This window comes from Corvus moneduloides, chromosome Z (genome assembly GCF_009650955.1).
Source record: "Corvus moneduloides isolate bCorMon1 chromosome Z, bCorMon1.pri, whole genome shotgun sequence".
NCBI classification, from domain to species: Eukaryota; Metazoa; Chordata; class Aves; order Passeriformes; family Corvidae; genus Corvus; species Corvus moneduloides.
Window position 1 is genome coordinate 31,328,156 of NC_045511.1, and position 24,712 is coordinate 31,352,867.

At 43.0% G+C, this 24,712-nt stretch overlaps 1 protein-coding gene across 2 annotated transcripts; it reads right to left on the reverse strand.

Moving 5' to 3' along the window:
• Nucleotides 1–1,405: 1,405 nt before the first annotated feature.
• On the reverse strand, nucleotides 1,406–24,471 carry PDE6B (phosphodiesterase 6B). 2 transcript variants are annotated; one of them, XM_032097084.1, is made up of 22 exons: nucleotides 23,661–24,471; nucleotides 21,587–21,739; nucleotides 21,164–21,253; nucleotides 18,727–18,867; nucleotides 17,633–17,707; nucleotides 17,478–17,542; nucleotides 16,440–16,506; nucleotides 16,248–16,295; nucleotides 15,915–16,064; nucleotides 14,886–15,029; nucleotides 14,245–14,310; nucleotides 13,532–13,678; nucleotides 11,902–12,009; nucleotides 10,773–10,882; nucleotides 9,692–9,779; nucleotides 9,039–9,139; nucleotides 7,507–7,614; nucleotides 6,720–6,783; nucleotides 5,218–5,292; nucleotides 4,216–4,299; nucleotides 3,779–3,935; nucleotides 1,406–2,651 (listed from the first exon to the last, which is right to left on the reverse strand). In XM_032097084.1, exons 1-22 carry the CDS (start codon nucleotides 24,069–24,071, stop codon nucleotides 2,593–2,595), a joined length of 2,511 nt encoding a protein of 836 aa, XP_031952975.1. In that variant the 5' UTR covers nucleotides 24,072–24,471; the 3' UTR covers nucleotides 1,406–2,592. The 2 variants fall into 2 exon arrangements, with proteins under 2 accessions (XP_031952975.1, XP_031952976.1); XM_032097085.1 differs by having other exon boundaries at nucleotides 3,769–3,935.
• Between the last annotated feature and the right edge of the window lie 241 nt (nucleotides 24,472–24,712).

Genomic DNA, 24,712 nt, shown 5'->3' on the forward strand with positions numbered 1-24,712 from the left:
CATCACGCCTGGGAAAACAGTGGACAAATCTGTCTCTTGGCCCTTTCTTTCTCCATGTCTAATATATCCAGGCAGTCAGCTCCCAGTTGCAAAGGGAGACCACTGCAGGAGGAATTATGCCAAGTTTCACCTGCATCTAACTGGCCAATACCTCCAGTGAGAAACATTCACTGCTCCCATGGAAAGGGTCCACCCTTGAGAAACAGCCTCCTGCACTGGTACTCCACTCTGAGTGTCCATGGACACCCCTCTGCATGCATGCATTCATGGTCCCCTTTGGAAATACCTGGCAGCATGGCCACCCTGAGGCTTTGAGGACAAGCTGAGCACCCAAGTGCATGTGGGCAGACAGGGCACAGCCACCCACAGCTCACAGGGTGTGCTGGGCAGGCACCCCATGCTCCTTGTGTGAGCAGCCCTGCTGGAGCACCCTGCAGTGCTCTGAGTGCTTCACATCGGGCACAGGGAGCAGGAGGGTTAGCCTCCAGGTTTTATTTCCCAGAAAACATTTGAGAACAGGAGGAGCTTTTCTCAGCATTTAAGTGTACAGTGTCTTGTGGTGATCTTCAAAAGCCCACTGCTTACCGCTCCACTGTGCAATAAACTTGTGGCATTTTTTCCACTTAAAAACGGAAGAACAAACTTATTTGACTTCTTCTGCTGTATGATAAAAGCTTTCCACATGGTCCTCTGCTCTTGTGAGACCCCACTTGGAGTACTGTGAGCAGTTCCAGTGCCCCCAACATAATAAGGACATGGAACTGTAGGAGCAAGTCCAGAGGAGGCGATGATCTTGATAAGAGAACTGGAGCACCTCCCCTAGACAGGCTGAGAAAGCTGGGGCTGTTCAGCCTGGAGAAGAGAAGGCTGTTGGAGACCCCCTAGCAACCTTGCAGTATCTGAAGGGTCCTACAGGGAGGCTGGAGAGGGACTCTTTGTCAGGAACTGTAGTGACAGGGCAAGAAGTAATGGGTACAAACTGAAAGAAGAGAAATTTACATTAAATATTGGGAAGAAATTCTTTCCTGCAAAGGTGATGAGACACTGGAACAGGTTGCCCAGGGAGGCTGCGGATGCCCCAACCCTGGCACTGATCAAAGCCAGGTTGGATAAGGTCTTGAGCAACCTGATCTATTGAGAGGTGTCCCTGCCCATGGCAGTGAGGTTGCCACTAGATGACCTTGAAGGTCCCTTCCAACCCTTAACATGCTAAGCTTCTTAATGAAACTGAGACATACAGCATGGAGTCACTACCTGTGGCATGTTAGCTTTCATGCAAGTGGATAAGTTTCTGTGTTTTCCCAAAAGATAAGTTGCCTCTCACAGAATTGCTGCATAGTGATTGAAGATTACAGCTTGCTTACTACACCGAGACAGATAAATGATCACCAGATACCACCATAGCTCTAGTTTTCCTTTTACTTGCAGTATTTTTGCAATGCAAAACAATATACTGAAGGGTAAAGCCGTGAAGGTAGCAGGAGTAATAGAAGAAGAAGAAAATCCCCAGCAAAACAGATCTCCAAACAGTTTCAAAAAAGAAAAAGGGGGGGGGGAAGCAGGAGCTGAGAAGGGTGTGTTTACTAGTACAAGAGTGTGATTGAATGTTCTAATATATTTGCATGAATAAACATGAAAAATAACATTCATCTGAAATAAAAGAGTCACAGGTCTGGAGGATAATCTAAAAACCAGACATCTCAGAACAGGAGGAGGAAAGGAAGGACAGCTGGTTCTGATCAATTGTCTTAAATAACTAGTATTAAGAGGCAAAACAGAACAAATTTATGAGATGCCATAACTCAGGTTGCTTGGTTAATTGTATGAGGAACTGTAATGGGTGATGATAACACTGTCTTCTTTAAATGACATGTGAAAGAGCAAATCTTCAATTAGCACACAGCGTGGATCCTGCTCCTGAATAAGGTAGCTACTGTGTGTTGCATGGATGGCTCCAAGCTTTGGGATAGCAACCCATCCAGATTCTTGAAGTGAATACAGAGCTATTATCTGTCTGATTTTTTCTTGGATTTACATGGAATAGTAACATTTTAGAGCAGTTCAAAAGTTTACTATGGTCAGTTTTCATGCTTTATCTTTACCCTCAGATTTCTTTCTAATATCCTTACAGATACAGACTTAGATATGATAAATGATAAATATCTCTTCTTCAGTTTTCCTACCCTGCAGGCTATGGTTGCATTCACTGTCAGTCTCATGGGGTTGTATAGAGCAGGACTATCCCCATCAGCTTTGGGGTAAGAAGTGTTTCCCTGCAGGAAAAATGCAGGGAAATAATCATAATCTTGCAACCTGATTTACTGGGCCAAATGTTGTTCTGAGTTGCCACATGCCATCTGATAGCAGGTGCATTAAATGGAGGGCAGGAGACAAGACAGAAATGGCTCCTTACTGTCAGGAAGAGATGCGATTAAGGCAAACAAGATCTAGCCCTTCCCTGGTTGGTCACAAGCCTAATAAATTACCAGGGTAGTCCAATCAGGAATATATTTGTATGCCATGATTTTTTTTGTTTGTTTTTAAGTGTGAGCATTCTCATTTTGGGTGGCATATACTGCAGTTATAATAGGTCTAAAGTATACTACAGGTTCTGGAAGCTGGAGCTGTTCCTCCATTACATGTTATTTCACCTGCCATATAAAAAGAAACACAGAATTAGAGGCACAGTCATAAATTTCCTTCTCAGTCATTGCAGGAGTTTTTTAGAACTTTTCTGTTATCCAGTGATTGGTGTAGATCATGCCTATGGCGCCCTACCTAGAGCTGCAAAGTAATTGTGCTTGGAAAGAGTATTGGAAAGAGTATTGTGGAGTTAGTGAAAATCTTCCTTACTTGAATATCAATTACTTATTCAGGAAATAATTCTTCAGAAATTGTCTAAATTGTAGTTAAAACACTTACTTTTGATATTTTAAGTTAACTACTGTGAGTTAAACTGAAATAAAACATCTAGACAACTCTAATAATTTCTAAACTGTGTCATTTGAGCAATGTCCACACCATGGGCTGTTGGAATTTTGGTCCAGTTTGTAACAAAAGAAGAGTTCAGATACAGTCTCTGGGGAGTGAAAGCACCCAGTCGTGGCAGATATTTGGTCAGACATTTGGGAGAGGCCAGGAGAACCTTCTGCTTCTCCCTTTCTGAGAGTCAAACAAATCCTCAGGCTATCAGACAAGCTTTCACCCAAAGCCCACTACAGCTGATGGATTTCAGTACGACACAGGCTGGGCCAACAGAAAAAGAAAACCATGTTCAACCAAAATAAATTGCTACTGGGTACTGCCAGGACTGCTTGCTTCTAGGTAGTACTTAATCCAGGCTAGAAATGGGATGAACCATTATTTCTTAAGTGTTCTCCTAGGACTGTGTTAACTTTTCTTAGCTTCTGCTTCGTGACCTGTGGGACAGCAGATCAGCCACAGCCCCTGTGTACAAAGGGATGTCTCCCTGCTGTTTTCCAGGGACAGCAAATGATATTCTGCTGTCCTCAGGTGCATGGGAATTCATGCTGAATGTATTCTCACTAGTTTCTCAGATACTAGTGTTTGGGAATATAAGCTGGTGGCCTTTTTGACAACCTGTCATGGTGTCAGGTTTGAAGGCAAGGTGCCTTCAGCCTTGCCAGTGGAGCCAAATATATGAAACTTGTTCTGGGTGTCTTACTCTGCTGTTTCAGCAAAGCTTGCTGTAGATCTGTGAGAGTATTCATAAGCATGTTTTTGAGTTATGAATGAAAAGCTAATTACTTTTTCTGACCTCTCTTTGCAGCCATTCTCTCTTCCTCTTTTTTCTTCTCTTCCTCCAGAGCTTTAATTTTTGCATCATACTCATCAGCACGAGTCTTCCACTCATTCCTGTTGTTCAGAAGCCCATCAAGCATAGGCTGAATTTCCTCATGGAAACGGGAAAATTCCTAATCCAAACACACCTCTCAGTACAATGCAATGCAGAGGGAATGCTTGTCCATCACACCCCAGGATAGACCCTGACACTTTGCATCCAAAGCTGATGCTTTGCAGAAAGCATTAATGGCAGAAAAAGGCACCATGTTGCAATGCCCCAGAAAAGGGCAGATGTTCCCTCATCAACATATCCCTCTCCCCAGGAGTGATGTTGCTGCACCAGGACTCAGTCACCTGGGATTTGAACCCCTGTTGATAAGGATGAGGTGTGTAAGGGTGCACATTACTTACCTTATAGACAAATGTGCACACAAAGTCAATGAAACCCACTTGAAGCTTTGGAAGCTCAGCAGCTTTCCTTCGGTCCATCATGGGCTGTGGGAGGACACAAATTCACCATGATTTATGAGACCACTTAATTGAAAAACACACCTCTATCTTCTCCCCAAAACTGCCTTGTTGTGTCAGCCTGGCACTTTTGTCATGCTACCCTAAAGACTGTCCATCACAGATCTCTTCCTCAGCTGCAGAGGAGTGAAGTGGGCTCATTTCTATTGCCATTTTAGCAGAAATTTGAGGCAGCATTTCAAGCATCTATGGATGGGGAGGAGAACAACAAGTTTTTCCCTTGTGCCTCCCAAACAGATACCAGAAAAGTTTCATGTTATAAAACGTTGAAGAGGTTTTAAATACTCTAAAACATGACTGAACAAGAAATTATATTTCTACAAGATCTTGTTGATAACTATATAATTTGTGATGCCACTGTAGGTAGAGGGGGTGCATGAAAATCTACTTTGAAAAAAAACCCAAACCACACAGGTGGATGCCACATCAAGGAAAAACTCCTGGTTCTTTCAATGTCAAATTTATCCAAAAAAAAAAAGTTAGAAATGCCCTTCCATTTATCAGTAATTCCTTGACTCTATGGAGTCTGTGTTTGTGGTTTTTCTCTTTATTAGAAACTCTTCTTTCTTCTGTGACCTGTCTATTCAGTTTTTCACTTTTTCTGTAAGGGACCTGCACAAAATCTCCAGGGGGTTAGTCACCCTTTGATGGTTCACAGCTACTGAACCCATCTAACTATACGGACAGCTGGACAAGAGGCACTGGGCACAGTCAGAGATGCTCTTCACTTTCTCAGAACACAGTTTTCTATTGGATTTTGGCAAGCATGGTGATTTCAGGCAGACACAGAGCAGTCAGAACAGCACTGCTTGTGGTAAGTGTGTAGTTCAGAGCAGCACTGCTTGCTGTCTGAATTGAACTGCCTGGTTCTTGCACGGTACTTACAATGGGCTGCTGCTGAAGGACGCTTATTTCCAAATCTCCTTGCTCCCAGAACTCAGCTGCCACCAGTAGAGCTACCTACATTGATAAAGAAGGAAAAAGAAAAGTTAGCACTAACTTCAGCCTCGTAACTTGATGCACTTCACATCTCCATTCTGAAGCAAATCTCACTTGTAATCCTTCTGTTTCTTCTAGTCCAACCATAGCCCCACTCTTTCTCCTGGGAAGGGCAGCTGTGGCAATAGGATTGCACCTGTCTAGTGACAACTCGACAGTCCTGTTGCACTGGATCTCATTAGTCCACTCCTCATCTATTAAGAAACATTTCCATTGTATTCCTCTTTAGGATTTGCTTACTGGTTGCCTTGTGGGTGTCTATTTAATTTTTTTTTTCTGTTGTCTTTTCTTCATGCTGAACAGGAAGGTAGGCTTTATTTCTTTTACCCTCCTTTAAATTTTAGTGTTGTCTTGGGGTGACTTTATGATGTGTATCCCATATCACTGCCCTATGCCCAGAAATTAATTTTTGTACCTTTCTATGCCTTTAAACTGAGCCTGAGAGGGGGAAGGAAAAACTGAGCAAAACTTTTTCAAAGCAATTTGCAGCTTGTTCAAGGAGACACAGAGATAGAGGCTTTTATTTTCAGCTGCAGCAGGAGAGCAGGAGGGAAGGGAAGCACCCGGCTTGCTTTTCTTTCCAGCCAGCCTTCAGCAGTTTTTTTTCCTCAGCTCTTTTTCCTTTGGAGAGTTGAACTTTTGTTTTCCTGGGAATTCATTTTTTTCCTTTTCTCTCTGCTGGACTCTTTCAACATCAGAATACATTGGGAGGACTTTCCACCAAGGCCTTGACCCTGGAGGTGGGCTCACCACCCAATCCTAGCTCCAAGGAGGGGGAGAGAGAGACTGCGGAAGGACTCTGAAATTTTCCCAGGTTTCTCTCAGCAAGGCAAGGGGTTTTATTATTTAGCATTATTATCCTTTTCCTGTGTGTTTGTTAAATAAATAGTTTTTATCTCTTTCAATTTCCTTCTAGGAAATTTATTTTTCCTGAACCTGGTGGGGGGAGGGGTGGTTGTGCCTTCTCTCAGAGGATATCTTTCTAAATTTGACCAAACTGGCACAAGTGTTTATTATTTAGCAATTACTCAAGTACAGTTCAGGAATGAACTCCTTAAGGAACTCAAACAACTGAGCAAACTGGAGGTAGGTATTGCTGTAATAAAGCCAGTGCATATGTTATATCTAAAAAATCTCACTGTGACCCAAAAATCTATATTACTGGGAGGTTTGTTTTGCTTTTTGTTTTGATGGGGCGTTTTTTTGTAAACATGAATTTTTTGAGGAACTCACAACTACGATCTGAAAGACTGGTTAATCCATCAAAACCATAGCTATTCCTTTTGGTAATTTTGGTAGGAGACTTTGATTTAACTTCTAGGCAGCTTAGAAATTGCATTACTTTGAAGTATAAGTACAGAAATCTAACAGGATTTCAAGCACCTGACCTTACTCTGGACTTCCCAAGGTTTTGTGATAGCCGACAAGTCACAAGCAGTCATCATCATGGCCCTAAAAACAGGAAAGAAATTAATTTATTCCCTATTTTTTCAGGCTCAGGACCCTCACACCTCAGTACTGTATCAGGTCTACCCTGGCCCCTGGTGAATTGATAGACAAAAAAAGATGTATTGCTGCAACAGCCTTGGTTCTGACTGGAACAATCATCAAAGGTTGCTCTCTTGATTAAAATGCAATTATGATGAGGAACTACTTGCTTCTGGCACTAAGATATTTACTTCTTTAGTCATTGCTGAGCTGAACTCCATGACTTTAGAGTAACACCTTGGCTCCCTCATGGGTGTGTAGCAGTGCAGTCTGCGGTGAGGTTGTGAGGGCACTTCATCGCCAGTGTAGCAGCACTTCATCCTGCAAAGTGTCTGTCTGGTCACAAGAGCAGCATTGTGCAACTCAGATTCGTTGCCACTGGGAAGAACAGCTAATGGATCGGATGTCCCTGTCTGTGGCCTACAGGGTGACCTGGTAGGAGTATATAACCAGAAGGGATCCTGCATCTCCTTAGGAGTATATGACCAACATGACACTTATTTGGATGAAGAACCACTTTAAGGTTTTTTTCCCCTGTTTAATTTTCCCTGCTTCTCCAGAAGATCAAATCTGAGTGGCCAGTAATGTATCACTCGCTGACTTTGCACTAAGTGCAGCACAAAGTGTGTGGTGGAACTCTCATCAGGTGTCCACATCACTAACCTTTCCCCAGAGCCAACTACTCACATGACAACCTCTTTCTTTGTTGTCTCCAGAGACAGATACTCAGTCCAGGCAGTCACACTGTCATAGGTCTTAGACTCATCCACAATCTTTTGAAACATTGTTCTCTTTCTTTGGGGGGTAGGGGAGGAAGGTTAAAAAAAAAAAAAAAAAAAGGAAAAAAAGAAAAATCTATTAAACAAGGAAACAAATATGTTAAATACAGGTGGCTGATCCTGATATTGGTAACTCTTCCAGAAGGGTTTCCAGTAGTTGCTGTCCTGACACTTTATGTCCTCAAGGAAGCCCCCATCAAAACCAAGAACCATCATCTGGTCTCTTAACTATTGTAAATGCCTTAAAAATACGTATAGTGGTGAGACATGAGCAGGTCCTTGAAAGTATGACCTACTGCAAGCTATGTCAGCTGAGAAATGCTTCCACCTTAGCTGGCAGTACAAGAAGCATTTTTCCTTAAATGTTAAGCAAACTGCAGAAACCTAGAGCTAGCCGGAGTATTTTTAAAGCTACCTGGCTTTATATACTTAGTCAAGCATTGATAGACTTATTTATATAATCTAAATATATATAGGGAATTCTGAGGAATGGTTTATACACAATACACCCTTGTTTGGAGTGGCGTAAGATCTGAAGAAACCCGATGTTTCAATATTAGCAGAGAAAACAGGCCATATCACAAAGTGACTTGTGCATGTGTTCTCACATAAATAATCCTGTGTCAGCTCAACCAAGCCTCTGCTTGCAGTTCACTTTGCCCAAGGAGGGCAAGGACCAGTTTGCTCCCAGCTGGTGAGGAAATGGTATTATACAGATAGATGGTGCCAAACAGATATTGCATCTCCACAGAAAGAGTTCTGGTTATTCCAACCTCCCTCAAATTCCTCTCTTTTGGGCTGTTTAAATTTAGTGTAATTATACTGCAGTGCAAAACACAGAAGCAGTTTCTGGTCTTGACACAGTATTTTGAAACCACATTTTGAAAGCTCCTTGCTAATTAGAAAGTTATATGTCATTGAGTTTCAGTCTTACGTCCCAGAAAGTTAGCATGCACTGCTCCAAGATTTTGGCTTTTTTGGCCCTTGGGTGTGAAACAGACTATGAGCTGGACATTAACCTACAATGGACTACTTGTTATTTGTGTCATGCCTCTCTCACAGAGAAGTTAGTATAGTTCTGGCCAGGCCATTTGCCACCTAGGAGTATTTTCAGAGCTGAAATGCTAGGTAAAAAAAAACAAGCCAAAACAATCCTGACATTTCTTCCCATAGGGGATCACATAGCCCTCCCTTGTTGGAAATAGAGGGTTAAAAAGTCATGTATATGATTTAATTGAGCAGAGGTTCAAAATTCTTTTGAATGATTTGAGTTCTCCCACCAGCTCTGAGGTCAGTATTAAGGGCAGTCTCCTAGAGCCAGTGTCCATGAAGAGAAGTGCTGCACTGGTGGGTGGCTTTCAGAGCAAAGCATCACATTTGGCCTTTGTAAAAGGCCAGCTGCTTTCTGCCTCTCACACACAGTGTGCATGACCAACTTACTTGAAGTAGAGTGCCAGGTCTGTTGCTATAATGGCAATTTCCATCAGGTGAATCACATGCTCGTGCTGTCTGCGGTTGAGGTTCTGACATATATTCAGTGACTGAAAAGCAAAAGAAAGGGAGTTGCAAAATCCAAGCTCTGTGTTGTTATGAGTTCCTGGCCACCTCCCTTTCCCAAATATATTCACTTTTTTTCTTTCAATTGTTTACCTTGGTCCCCTCAGGTGCAAAGGGTGTGAGCCCATTCATGGTGTGGTGCCATTTCCCCTTTAGTTCACTGAACAGGGGGAGGTTGTTACACAGCGTCTACACAAACCCCATCCCCTGGCTACAGGGGAAATTTGCCTGAAATTGAAAGTTAGCTGTGGGAATGTGTTAGCCTTGGTCCTGCCAGAGGGGCTACAGAAGAACAACCCTGTATTTAATGTATTCCTATGGCGATAACAATGTAGCTTCTGAAGAAACCAAGTCATGCATTTAGGAAGCCTATGTGCTTTGGTCCTGGCCGAGCATAGAATCCTTAGGAAATGAAGCAGTTGCAGTTTGTTGGCATCCAAACCAGAGAAAGGTCTTGTGCTGACAGCTCGGTCGTTAATGGAAAATCTCCCTAAAAGAAAATTATTCATGCCCTTATACTACTGTTCATTACCGACCTCCTCAGAGAGCAAGAATTTTCCAAATTCCAAGTGATGTCTCTCTAAAATTGAAGATCCATGAAGTTTAGCTAAAGGATTTTGAGATCTGGTTGCATAAAGGAAAAAATGAAGATATTAGTGCAGCACTTAAAATTGAAAAGAAGTGTCTCATTTCGTATTTAATTTCTGTCACACACATAAGTTCAATTATTTTTAAAAGGCCTGTGAGTAGAACTTTTTAGTAGGTAATGACTTTGGTCTAATAAGACTTATGTGACGTTGCTTATAACTCTTTGGACACCGTGTAAAACAGTCTTCCAACTGGAAATATCACTCCAACTCTTCTTTATGACTGCAGTGTAATTACTCAGCTAAGTAAGTATAATTCCTGAATAATTACATGTTGATATCTGGTAATAGGAACAGAAAAACCTGCAACCCTTGGATACCTTCCTAGCTGAAAAGCAAGGCCCTCTTGTATCAAAAACCCAAGCCAACTTCACTTAATGTTTTTTCAAATCTCCAGGAAGTAAGACAATACAGCCGGCAAGCATTGCAGAAGAGCTGTGATCTGACTTCCTAAAGTGAGCAACAGAGTCCTGACTAGGCAACAAAATTATGCAGTTGTTTATCTGTAGCTAATGACCGCCTACTGAGAGCAGCATTCTCATAGGTGCTTTGTTTCTGTAGGTGGTGAGGGCAATGCCATTCATGGTGCTTTCTCCATAGATACAGAAAAACTGGTCATCTTACGTCCAGGATGCTTCTATTGGCATCCTAAGTCTCCTGTAGTGCTCAGGATACTGAGTGCCTGCTCTGCACCTGTTCCACACGGTAATGGTAATGTAGAGTTTTGCTTTAACCAGAGGAGGTTTGCTAGGAGGTAAAGAAAGCCCCAGAGAGCACCGTGAATTTTCCCCAGCAGCCAAAGCATGAGCTCAAACACTGCAGCAAGCTGAAAAGCAAGGTAACTTGTCAAAGAAGGTTGTCACCTTTGTGTATTAAACAGAGCTGTACTGGAGTTTGGTGTGATCACAGCCTGATTCCACGCCAAGTAGGAGCAACAGAAAATGGTTTGAAGTGGTGAGAAAATGCTTACTTCATTTGGTAGAGGTTGTTGGTTCCCCTGTGGTCAATATCGTGGCACAGAGCAGCAGTTACCATTGCAAGGGCTTCGAGGTCTGTGTAGTAACGCTTCAGTTTGCCAGTCTGGAGGGAGAGAATTTAAATGCCGTATGTTAGCATCTCTAACAGGAAAAGGTACTGAGCAGTGACTGCTCTGCGCTGGGGATGTCCTGGCACAGTCCAGGACAACTCAAAGTATTTGTGAACAGAAATGCAATGCACAGTACACTTAGGTTAGAATGGGGAATCAGCTGGGAACAAAATATTTCAGACCCAGGCAGGCACATCTGTAGTGTTTATCTGCTTGATGCACACCTGTAGGGTTGGCTACCCACTGCTATAGGAGCCTTGTGCCCTAGGATTCACCCAGGCTGTCATAAGTGCCCCTCCCAGACACTGCACACAAAGTACTTTGTGAAAAGGCTCTGCATCTTTCAGGTCAGCGTGGCTGTCAAGCTGAATCACCCAAAGGATTGTCCAGGGGTGGTAGGCATAAGTCTGCTGCCAGATGTGTGAGCAGATGTGTGAGCAGATGTGACCATCTTCACTGGTTCCTGGCTGATCAGTCCCTGGTGTGGAGCAGCAGTCTGACACCTGTTTTTCTTGTTGAGGTATCTGTTGCCCTGGGGACCTGTGAGAAATGGCACTCTCTATGTTCACACTGGCAATAGACTTGTACCTGTGTCTGTCCTGGGTGGAAATGGAAAGCACAAGGTTGTGTCTATCCCAGCCAGCTGACTTCAGTCTGGCTCTTACTGTCAGAATCTATTGGAAGAATGGAAGTCCTGTAGTCTCTCTCCTCTATTCTGCAGAAGGATTTAATCTGGAGTCTATTCAACACCATACACATCTGCGTCTATGAGAATTAAAGCTCTCCATTCATTGGCCAATATTGACCAAAGATTTCTTCACATGTAATGTAGTGACTGTCACTTCAGGCAAATGGAGACCTTGTTTAGCAGGACCTGTGCTAGGAGTGACAAACCTTTTTCCTACACCAAAAGGGAGTTTCAAAGGGAGCCCTGCATAATTCCCAGGTGCAGCAGAAGACCTGCTGTAAGTGAAGCTGTGCCACAGAATTAACCGTGGCGATGTCACCTTACCATCAGGAGTGTGAACATGGTCTGTGCAACATTGAAGCCATGGCGCCAGTTGTGGTAAGTTATCTTCCGGTAGCCTTTGCTGACGGAGTACACAAACCTTACCAGAACCTGCCAGAGGGGAAGAGGATGTTAGTGTGGGTGATGATGCTGCTGCCTGTTTATCTAGCCATGAGGGTCATGTACAGAAATCATGGATGAGGCTCAAACCAGCCAGGTGGGCCCAGAAAGGGATCAGAAGCTGTAATACCATCAGGCTACCCTGACAATGTTGTTAGAATAAAGCCTAGTCGAGAGCAAAAGGGGACACTAAAATGTAGCTGTTTTCTAATCTCTCTCTCTCTGTCTTTTTTTTTTTTTTTTTTTTTTTGGTAAGAAAAATAAAACCAAAGAGATGCCTATGTGGTAAACAAGAATCAGCTCTGCCTAAAGAAAAAGCAATTTCATCTTACTTTTTGTGAATTTATTGAATGGTTATGTTTCTCTAAGTTCTCAGTCATAAGATTTTTCCTTTTGTCTTGTGATGTATTAATACTGATACCTCTCTTCAAGAGATATGGATCCATAGATGTAGAGATGAATGACATTTATATCACCTAAAGAATTACAATATAGGGCACTAAACAGAGAACTGTTTTTTTCCCTCTGCAGTCTACTTCGCCATGTGTACTACCTCTTGTAGCTATGTAGGTTTTCTCATTAAAGAGCAAATTTTTTATGAATGAGTATTCATTTCTTAAAATCTCAACCATGAGAATTACTGCTTTTCACACCTGTTCCAGGGGTTAGTTGTTCCGGAGTAGATATTTTGAGTATTTTTGACACTGACATTCTACATGTAAGAAGCACAGAGTTAACTCTCATTCACTTCCCCCTCAGTTGCGATCCTGCTTTTCCAGGGTGTAAACTCTTCCTGCAATTACCGCCAGATCCCACTAGATGGAAATCGACTTCACGTGATGTGCAGAGAAATCCCTTGGGGAGCACGGAGCTGCTGGAACACCAGTTTCACAATTCCTGTAGGGTTTTGGACTGCAGAAGTCGTGAGTTCCCACGTCAGGGCTTATGGGGTCCTTGTTCCCACAAGGCCACACCATTCCCATCGACAAATTGGTGCCAACTGCGCCAAATGAAGGCACATCCATGTTTGCATGGGAATGAAAAACAGAGGGACTTGGCAGAGCGGGTTTCAGCACATGCTGGCTGAAAGCTGCAGGGTACACACTCTGGCAAAGGAAACAGGCACACAGGTGGGAACTCCCCGTGTTGCTGCTGGGATGTGTTTTTACACTGCAGCTGTGAGTGGCACTGGATACAGAAAGTGCAAGCAATCTTTTTCAGGGGCCACCACCCATCCATACAGACCTCATAGCAAACCTGCTCCTGTGGCAGGCAGTGAGGAGCAGAAGAGGCCAGCTTTACGCTCCAGTCCCACATGAGAGACCGTTCCTGCCCTCAGCAGGGTGAGGGGGCTCAGGACAGTGACCCTCTCCCGGCAAGTCCCCGTGAACCCAGTTCTGTGGCTGCTCTCTGAGCTGGGCTGGGTACGCACGGGAACCTCAGTCCCAGCACCAGCATGGGTGAGTCTGCTGTACATCTAAGACAGGAGATCCTAGCTTTTTCCAGCTCATACCTCCTGCGGGATCTGGAACTTTTTCACCACGCCAAGCTCGTAGTACATCTGAATGCCACATTTCACCAGCTCTAGCTCGGTGCAGTCAAAATCAGAGAACCTGAACTCATAGATTTCAAACTTAGTGGGCCCCGGGAGTTCTTCTTTCTGTAAGAGAGGTGGGCAGGTTTATTGCTGTTCTACTTATGTCATTCCTAAGCTTTGCTAAATAAAAATATATCAGTCAGATGCTGCTTTTCTTCTAGAACATAACACAGAAATGGATTGATATTAAGCTTTTCATGATAACCCCATTAAGTGGAGGAAGAGGGAGGGCAATTTTGGTTAAGTGCAGGAAATATTGTTTGTTTCCTGTTAAGCACTTGATTTGATATAATTTGAAGACTCAGAATGGGAGAAGACTTACAGCCTTCCTTAATTACTCTGAAGATCAAAATGTGTGACAAGCCAAGGTGGCTGACGTGTTTCCAGATGGACTTTGAACCCCTTGAGATAAAGTGGCAGAGAGCAGGGACTCACCAGGAGCTCTGGAAGGCACTTGCTGAGACATAATAATGATAATCTCAAACTCGTGGAGCAGAGGAGGGCAGGGTATGCTTTGCCTTTACCCTTCACCAGGGATCAGCATGCCAGCACTGGGAATTCCTCCCTACATCTATGCAGGCAATATTTGTTTGCCCGGGCTGTTCTTTTCAGCAGTGCATTGTTCTTACCAGAATGCTTGCCAGCTCCTCTTCGTCACACTCATTTGGTTCCTTCCCCAGCTTTTCTCGTGTTGGCTGCAAAGAGCATGGGTGTGTTAAGCAGACAACTGAACTCCACTGGACTTTGCACTGGGCAGCTTTGGGGCAATCTAGGGCAGCTCTCATATTCAAATTGTGCTTCTTTCCTGGACCTTACTTCAGTTTCTTGTCTTTCAGCATATTTTTCCTGGTAGTGTTCTCCCTCTCCTCAATTTTGTTTTGTGTTTCCCTTACTTGCAAATGTTCCCCAGTGTTGCCACTGGGTCCTCTAATTTCACATCCTCAGCACTAAGAATGTTTTGAAGAATAAATCAGTTTCTGTTCCACCCCTACAGCCCTGCCCTGAGTAGCACTCATTCAAGCCCACCTTCAAGGTTGGCTTTGCTGAGGAAATTAGAAAGAACATAGTGGCACAGTATGCCAACGTGGAGGGCAGACCACAGAACAAAAAGAAAGGCTTTGTCTGCCCCTGTGCTGTTACTAGGGCCCAGGTGCTGCTGCCGCGTCGTGGTGGCTGGCAGCATTTCTGTGAAATGGGAGACCTGTATCTGTGCCACAACTCATGGGCCAGGTCAGTACTTGGGTGTGTGTTTCACGTTGAGAGGCATTACCAGAATTTCCTGGATTTCATCCTTGTCACATTTCACGTGGTAGAGCACCATGTCCTGAGCAATGTCCTTACGGTTCTCCAACTTGTTCATCTTATCATATGTGTCTGTGTTGAGTACAGACCAACCCAGGAACTGCGTCAAGGACTTGGTGAGGGAAGAGAAGGCAAGAGTGAAATAGCCATAACATCTGTTCCTCAAAGACACAGCCTTATGACACTGTATGATACATTTTTAAAGAAATGCAAGCTCGACTTTGGCCACAATCCCAGCAATGAGCAACCATGTCTTTGCTCCCAGCTGCGACTTCCTCCTCAGCAAAGCAGCTCCCCAGCTGTTGAATCTGCCCAAGCCTTGAGACTGAAGGACCCTCTGTCCAGTTCAGGGTACAGAAGACTATTTCTGTGTGTCTCCATGCCTGTGGAAAGGTTTCTGTCACAATGGTGACAGCCGGTCAGGAACCCTCATATCAAAGGAGAGCAAGGTGATGTCAACCTGTCTCACATGTATTTACTCACATCCTGTGCTTGCTTTCAACTTGTTTGCTGTCCAATGGCCAATTCAAATGGATTTTTTTTCCACAGTCTTTTTGTTTGATAATAAATGTCTATTTCAGGAAATGTCCTGATTGATAACAGATGCCAAGAGCTAAATACTTATATTTCATTGAAACTAGCAAAGGAACATTTCTAAACAGCAAGGCCCTTAGTCACAGCCGCTGTTGGTAGATTCAATAGCTGGCTTCCCTTTGTATCCTACCTACACAGACAGTTTCTGTGTAATTTTTTCACTTGCCCAGCCAGTGAGAGCCAGTGGTCAGGTATGCAAACACAGGTGAGAATGGTTGTGTTGGCACACAGCAGCTGCTCATGGCTAGGTGTACAACCCAAAATTTTCAAGCCGATGTATAACACCTCTCTAAGCAACAAAGGTACCCACTTAGCTGCAAAACACTTGGGATGCTTTGCGGGTGTACATGGAGCAATAGTGACCTCTTCAACCACATGAATTTCTTCCAGCAAGAAACTATACCTCCATGAGGGTTTCATCCTGTTCATCAAATGGTTTCCCATCTTTTCTGTTATAAAATGTGACAACGCCAACAATTTCTTCCCTTTTATTCACTATTGGCATGGAGAGAACGTTTTTGATTGTCCATCCTGATTCATCTAGAGGACCTTCCTTGAAGCAACAGCAAGCAGAAAGACATCATGTACTTAATACGTTTTCTAAATAAATGAGCACTCCAGTTTTACATTAGGACTACAAACAAAAAAAGTATTTATATGCATAACATTGACTCTACATTACATTTCTGCAAAAAAAATGTTGAATCCTTGATAGAACTGGAAGTTTTCACAATACCTGAAAGTTAAACATCTCATCTGCAGCAGCATTCATAATGTTGCAGATCTAGGGGATCACACAAAAGAAAAAGTATTACAATATGGGCAACGAGAAGTTTAACTGCCAAAACAAAGGACTGAATTGCTGAGAAAGCAGCATGGGTATTATTCATCTCAGAAAGACTTGATGAATCCTAGGTTAAGTACTTACAAATCCACTTTCAGCCACATACGTTGGCAGTCCAGTTACTAGTGCCCAGTGATCCGGGGTAGGATTTCTAATGGAAGAAAAAGGTATAAGGGAAATTAAAGACATACATTTACTAAAGAAAGATCATGGAGCTGAAGTGTGTTCAGCTGATTGCATAATCCAGGTTTAGGCCTGGAACCCCCAGTCCATAAATGGTCCTGTCACTTTCAAAGGATCCATGTGCACAGGCAAAAATTTTCCACATAAGTAAACACTTTCCCTTCAAGGATTCAAGACAAAATGACTGATAAAGTATCAGTTTGCAGAGACTTAATAAAAAGTCGCTCCTGAGAGTGAGGGCCATGTTTCAGACCTTCAACACAGAGAAAGATAAAAGGAGATTCTTGGCTAAGGATGTCTGCGAGCCTGAATTTTGAACACTGCTGTACACAAGAAATGGGGGCCTTTTTTGCAGCACATGCACCAATGTGAAGCAATGTTACAAGAAATGGGCAAAACCCCTCTAATGTCAGGTTTCACTAAGATGCCCAAGGCTTCTCTGAGAAATTCAGTGGCAAGAAGAGAGGACAGTTCTCAAAGAGAGGGAGTCCCAGCCTGTCAGGAGGGGAGAAAAGGCTAGTGGTAGCCTTAAGATAGGGTCAGGGATAGAAGGATTGGAGAGAAGCAAGGAAGCCTCAACACAAGGGCATCCTGGGTGGGGCTCACCCACTGGCACAGGAAAGGCATGTAGGGGAGTGATGCCTCAGCTTGGCAAGGAGAGAGGAAACCTGCAGGCAATCAAGGCAGCTCACTTCTGCAGCCAAAAGCAAACACTGGTTGCAGTGGATTTTGGAGCCTGACTTCCAAGTCAGGATCCCAATGCCCTTGAGGAAATCTTTACCCCACAGAAATGTGAGTGGAAGCACCAACTTACATTCTGAGTCTCGGTCTTCTATCAGTCCTTTGCATTTCTCCACATGGATGTCTTTAAACTATGGGGAACCTTGCTTTTAGCTACACCCTGTGTCAGTACCTAGCATACAGGGACTGGGCACTTACGGGATGACTTTAATGTCTTCTTTTCCATGTAATATATAATCAATGACCTTGTAAAAGACTATTTCCTACAAGTGAAAAAAAGAGTGGCATTAAAATGACTGGTGAGGCAATGCATCCGGACAAGAGAAAGTTAAAGAAATCTTGTTTTCACATACCCTGCCATCTGGGGTTCGAGGTCCTGAGTAGGGGGGTACTTCTCCCAACAGGACTGGCCACAGGTCAAAAAATTCCTGGTTTTAAAATTTAAAAAGTATTTTTAGAGTAGGAAAGTGCATTCTGTCTTGAGCCTCAAACTATTGCTCTACCATGCTGGGTTTGGAGTTGTGTAAGCAAGGCAGGAAACAATAAAACTAATTCAATACTAGGCAGCAGAATGATACCCAAATATCCAAATCTGGAAGTGTCAGGTGCATTTATATGGCTGCATATGATCATACACTGCCTATACACTTCATTCGGTGAACAGTGAGTACTGGCTGTACTCACAGCAAACAGCTATGACAATGCTCTTATGTTCTTCATTTTCCAGAGTGTGACTATAGGCTGACCTACTACTTGCCAGATAGAAGAAGTGAAATACTTCTCTTGCTTTTTATTCTGTTAGGCTACATTATAATGTTGATCAAAGTGTCTTTATCTTACACTAACCATCTTTTAACACTCCTCTTCACAAGACAATATGCTACAAGAGCTCTGTCAACAAGACAGGCAGCCTGACAGTGGGACAAACAGGGCTCCACTGGCAAGGATGCTGTGTAACCCTCACATAAAGTTTGCAAACAATCAGACCAAATCAGAGGTAACTTCAATTCTGTCAGCTTGTTTTCGTGAAGCCAAATTTCATCTAAAAACCTGGATATTGTGAGCATGAATGAGTCCTTGAGGAAGATGGCTGCTTTGTTGATGGGGGTTTCCACAGGTGTCTCACTACACTTCCGATACCCACAGACTGTGAGGTTTTGTTTGTGCTGCAGGCTTTGACCAGGATTGCCAGACTCAGACACATCTTCCCCTCCTATGTATTCCCAGTCTCAGACAGTCTCATTCCAGTGATAAACTCTTTGCCTTTCCTGTTTTAGTTAGCCCATTATCTTAATCTTTGCACAAAAAAAGAATGCCAACCAAAGTAAGAATAATGGCTCAAAGTTAGCTCCAACTTTCACTGCCTCGGTAAATCTTATCTCCATGCATCACCCCTCAGGGGATAGCAGCAATCCGAAAGATGCACAGCACATATGTGAACACTCACCTTCTCCTTTGTCATGTCCAGGAGACCGACTGAGTACCGGTCACAGTTCAGGTACGCCCGCACTGTATAAAAGGCTTTGTGGAACTGCCTCTCAATGTCCGTCAGTTCCTCAAAAACCTTATTAGCTGACCACAACAGCACCTGCGGGAGAAAATCAAAATGTAAGCACAGCCTTTCTCAGAGAGATGTGCTTCCCAAATGTTGGGTTACAGTCCCCGAAAAGTGCAGAAAACCTACACTGCTTGTTCACACTGGGAATTACTATGGAGGAAGAGTCAGGTCATCATAGTGTTATATAGAAGTCAAACGTTACCAACACAGCACAAAAAAGTAGTAGTGTCAGGCAAAGAGCTGTCCCCACTTAAATTTTGCATCCATTAGTAAAATCTTGCATCCAAAACCGGTTAACACCAAAAACGTTGCAAATTCCAGAGGCTCATGCTTGAAATAGCTGAATTAACACTTTCCTCAAAGACTTTGAGCAGCTGTTTTTTGTGTACATCGGCCCATGATCCTTTTCCTCATCTTCTGGCCTACAGATGTACCTTTAAGAAAGCTGTTGCTATTAGACCCTTTCATTTGTAAAAGCAGACGTTACACAGATATTGCTCTGAAATGATAAGGAAGGCACCCACACTCTTGCTTAGCTTAGCTAATGCATGTGTGCCTGTATCCAAGGTGTGTGCCTGGCTTTCCGAGCCCAGGAGGTATGAGGAGCTGTGCTTCAGAAGCACTGAGAGCTGCAACCTGAAGCAGACTGGACCTATGCTTTGTCCAAGAAATACTGTTACATGGCCACAGTCAGAAAAAGTGTCTCACCTCTTCACTGGGCACTAGTAGATGTCTTTTGAGCAATTCTGAGATGCACTGGTCTGTTTCTAATCCATAAATTGGGACAACTCTGCCACTTGTATGAAGTCTGAGTCATTCAATAACAGCATCCCTCAAACAGGGTAGTGGTGTTGTCATACAAACAAATGAAAATGAGCAGCAGTTTAGCTTTTTGGCACTTTACAGCATGCAACAGGTAATGCTGAAAGCCACAAGCCCAGTGAGAAGGACTGAGAGAAACAGCTGAAAAATATCTAAGTCAAGGAATCTTGCAAAGAATTTGGTCAAAATGTATTACATGGTCTTCTAGTAAGACTCTTACACAGTATCTGAGCGCAAGCAGACTGAACTGTCTTTGCACAAGCCATTTTACCCACGGTATCACCCAGTCTTTGCTGTTGGGATTTGCAATATTAAAATCCTAGACCACTTTTGAGAATGTCATTTGCTCACTCTGTACCTCAGTACTTTAATTTCTAACACAATGAACTGTAATAAATTTCACAAAGCCCTGAAGACCTATATTAATCAGAGGTTTGACAACTGAGCTGTTGGCAGAACTAGAGCAGTGTGTCCTGCATCTCATTGTTGCTTTCCTCCCTTTCTGTGGGACCTGCTCAGACAGCACTAATATATGAACACAGGACTCCTGGGTTCAGTCCCAGACCAGAAGCATTAGGCCTTCCACTTTTTGGGACCCCGTTTTGTCTTCTAGCCCCTTTTTTATCCTGACTAGTCCTACTGCTAAGCTCTCAATGGGAATAAACCTCTGCCAGTTCTACTTTAGTTAACTATTCACCATTGCTGGTGGCTGTATCACTGGAATATCATTCATGTTTTGTTAAGTGAAAAAAATTAGGCAAAGCATAATGAGTTAGAAAGTGTAAGTGCTGTTCCAAAGCTTCAAAATAAATTTTCATTCTGCATCCATTTTGCTGAGAGAGGCATTTCTCCATGGGAATCCCAGTGGAGAATACAGCATGGCTGCCATGAAGCACAGGTACAATTCCAGGTCCTCTTCAGTGATAACCAATACCTGCTTCACAAAGTGGTTGCAAGGATTCACATCTGTACTAATAAATCTGAGAATTCTATTGTACCCCAAGTAATGGAAAAGAATAGTGCCTGAATTACTTCAATCCAGAATATCCTAAACCCTTAATATATGTTCTTTTCTACTGGTGGAGGCCAATACAACAGGCAGATGGCAACCATTTTACTGCCTCTAAGAGGAAATCCAATAACACTTTTTAATGAGCAGATAAGGAAAAAATACCACATTCCTAAGTGTTTCAGAAAATGTCTTGGTGCTGCTGTCTGAAGTGATTAAGTGATCCAAGAGTGTTTCACAGCCTCAAGTCAACAAAACATCTAGAGGTCTGTCCTGCTGAAACTGGTGCCACTGCATCAGGTCCTGCAGTTTCACCAATAGCAGCAGAGTAATGAAGGACTCTAGGGAAAGGATCAGTATCTCAAAACAGTTGAGGGCATCTTTTCCTTTCTGCTCTTCAGGAACAAATCTCTGAAGAAAATCAAAATCACCTTTTAAAACAGAAGAATGTATTCATTTGATTTTGAGATAGTCAATCTGCATTTTCGCTCTTACCTGGCCCCTACGAGTCTCACAGTTGTGAAGATAACTCAAGTGATAAATTTTCAGGTTCAAGGATGCAAAATTCAGATACTTCAGAAAGAGCTGAAAAGGCAAATTGTGAGATTGAATTGAATGCAGTATCAACCTCATGTGTACAGTATTGCATAACACTGCTTTACAAGCATCAAGGTAATTTCCCAGGATAAATGCTTTGCTTTGCACTGCCTTGACATGAGGCTTATCCCACTGTACTTTCCCTGAAAGATCTGAGGTAAGTATCCTCATTATGAGCCTCTTCTATGAGGGTGTGAGTGCTCTTTAGGGAAATACACACCAGTGGAGCCCCACTAGAGCAGACATCACTAGCATAAAAGAATCTCTGTTACATGACAGAAGTAACAGCTGTTTGATAGGAACTCATCTACTACCACTTACTGTTTCATCAGAGCTGGTGAAGTGTGGGCCATTCAGCTTATTTATAGCCACAATGACTGCAACCAAATCTTTGCCATTCAAGATGGGTGTTGCAAGGATGTTTTTTGTAGTGTAGTCGGTGAGCTCGTCAACAAATGCGCTGAACTGGGCACACTGTTTAATAGAGAATTTACAAATAAGTGTTTTCCACAACATGTGTAGTCTTGAAATCAAGTCAAAGCACAGCCCCTTGAAGTAAGCTGCCTAAAAAAATTTTGCTTAAAAATTACTCAGGAAAAGCAATGAATTAGCAGAAAATTGGACAATGTACAGATGATAAAGCTAATATCAAGAGCAGAAGCTGTGGCTTTTGACTGCCACATGTACACTTTTAACTTTCTGTAAAGATCTTGCAAATCATAAGCTTTAACATGTCAAACTCTCTCAGAACAAGGGGACTCTCCACTGGTCACTCTCAGATCAATGACATTCTTCACAGTACCTCCTCCGTCCTTTCCTCTGACTTCTTGTTAGCACTGCAGAGTGGGTAGAGCCAGGTAGCACTGCACAGCCACAGTGTATAAACCAGTGCAGTGACTGGCAAGTTCACTCACCCTCATTTTTCATCTGCTTTTACTGTGAAGCTTGTTGTCAGCTTGCACCATCTACCCCTAGTTTCTCTTGGAAAGCAGAGAAAGGATAGTATAGAGAAAGCAGATGGCCAATGATTTCACCTGCACAGGGCCATACTGATACCGTCATCACCAGCCACGGGGGATTGCAGGGATGGTCTTGCTGACAAAGGATCTTCTCCCTGCTCGGGTGAATAGCTTGTCAGCTATTAGTTCTTCTATTTGGGTTAGAAAAAGCCACACAGCTCTGATCATATTCAGAAGGTTGCACCAGAAAGAATGATCACTCCCTAATGCATCTTCTGCCCATACCTTCCCCTCTGTTGGCCTTTTCTGCCAAATGGCGTAGACCAAGCATTTATTTTGTCTCTGGGTCTTCTTCAAAGGAATTGTCTTATGGCAATGTCTAAAAGCACTAGGGTTGGAGTGCAGCACTTATCTCACAGCACGGAAAGCCTTCCATACATTTGGAGAAACATCAGAAACCAAACAACTTTAAAAAGTTTAAGTCACATTCTGATGCTTCCCCCAACACCAACAATACCCCCAGCAAAAAAAAAAAAACAAACAGGTTGCAGAACCAAAAGAGTGTCTCAGTGTGTTCCGTGGAAGACAAGGAAGGTTTTGCTGGAGGGTTGGGCTATGCCTGCATTGAGCAACAAATGAATGAATAAACAGATGGCCTCTTTGTAACTAGCAAACAATAGATGGAGTAATCCCAAATGCCATATTTGGGTCACATGGATTTTAGTTTTATATCTATGATTAGAACAAGCAGATTCTTATTCCAGCCACCCAGGTTTACATGATTGAACCAGAAGTATGGGAAGTAAATACTGTCATGAAAGCATAAACATAAAACATTAAAATCCCTCAGATCCCTCCTGATATTGCAGATTGCAGTTTTTGCTGAAAGACTTTTTTTGGTCAAAGCGTGTTTCTTGCTGCTTCTGATGAAGATCACCCATACACAGATTGCCATTAATGCACCTGCTCTGGGGTCCACTCCCTCTGATTGATAATAATGCCTCTAAATGCCCTTAACTAAATCTTCATCACAGCTTTGATTTTCAAAGGTCTTTCGTGATGGAAAACTGTCTTTGGACTCACTGTAAAGGATTTCTTTGTCTTTGCCCCTTCCTCGTAGAATATAAAATTGTATGGAAAATTCCATGTGCATTCAGTGCACTGGCTGCCTCACTCTCCTCCGCTGGACTAGAAGTGATTTTTTTTTTAATTAGACAGACAAGGTGTAGCAGTGCCCTGTTTGCAGGCAGTAAGACCTAGTGTAATCAATGTGCTTAGTTTCACCTCACTCCACTAATGAAATTGGAAGCAACTTTCAGACTTGCTACTTGTTTCCAATACACAGCTACTACATCACAAGCACTGAGGTGTGCTGCTGCCTCTTGACCCCTGTGAGCCTCTCTTCTACCCAGAAAATGAATAAAAGGCAAACATACCTCGTGGACATCCTTGATGTTCATGGTTTTTTTGGTCTGAGCAACATGGCCCACAATGCCTATATCCAACGGGTAGACAATCTCGCAGTCTGGAGAGACCAGGCATTCCTCCAGAGTACTTCCCTCTTGGATGTTGAAAAGCCTTGTTGCCAGTTCAGGAGTTCCATTTCTCTGCCTATACATGAAAAGACTACAGCGATCAGCATGAATAAGGGACCTGATTCTTCTCAAGGTCTTGAAAACAACTTTCTCCATGTTGATGCTTTCTTGCATGTCTTGGATCAACTCAAAAAGTATTTCGCTCTCATTGTTATCCCAGGACTCTGTTTTTAGTTTCTTCTCAAAGTACTGCTTGGCAAAAGCAGGGTTGCCATCAAGAAACTTTTCCACGTCGTCTTCACTAATGCTCATTGTGAATGCCTTGGATCTTGTGGGTAAGTAGCAGTCCAAAGGTGTGCAAGCAGCACTCTAATTTCTCATGTATGTCTTAAATTTTTGTAATAGAAGATGCTGCTTCTGGAATGACCAAGTTTCAGGTATCCCTGTCAAGAGAGCTTGTCATCAGGAAGAGGTATTCCCTTATAATGCTGAAGGTGTGTCTGTGGGAGGACAGATCTTCTCAACCAAAGAGATTAGATGACCTCTACAAGAGCTTTGGGTCAACTTTCCTCTTCTTAATCTAACTACAAACAAAAACTGAGTACTCACAATGTCTGAAAACACTATCCTTTCTCTTGATAAACAGAACGCTTACTGAAACAATTCTATTGAGGCAGCAGCAACAGGGAAGGAGTGCATCTCCTAACATTGAAATAAGCTCTTTAAAGTCTAATTAAATATATACTGCTTGGGCCTAATCCTTGGCTAACAAGGTGAGCATCTTATTATTTCTGTTCTCCCAGCTCCCAGCAGTAGTAGGAAGTGTATCCTTCACAAAAGAACTCAGTGGCCAGAACAAAAATAATGAGGTAATGCTGCTCTTTAGGATTCTCTCTACTATTGCATGGCTCTACAGCAGCTCATGTAAGGGCTGTACTCTAAGGGAAGCACCA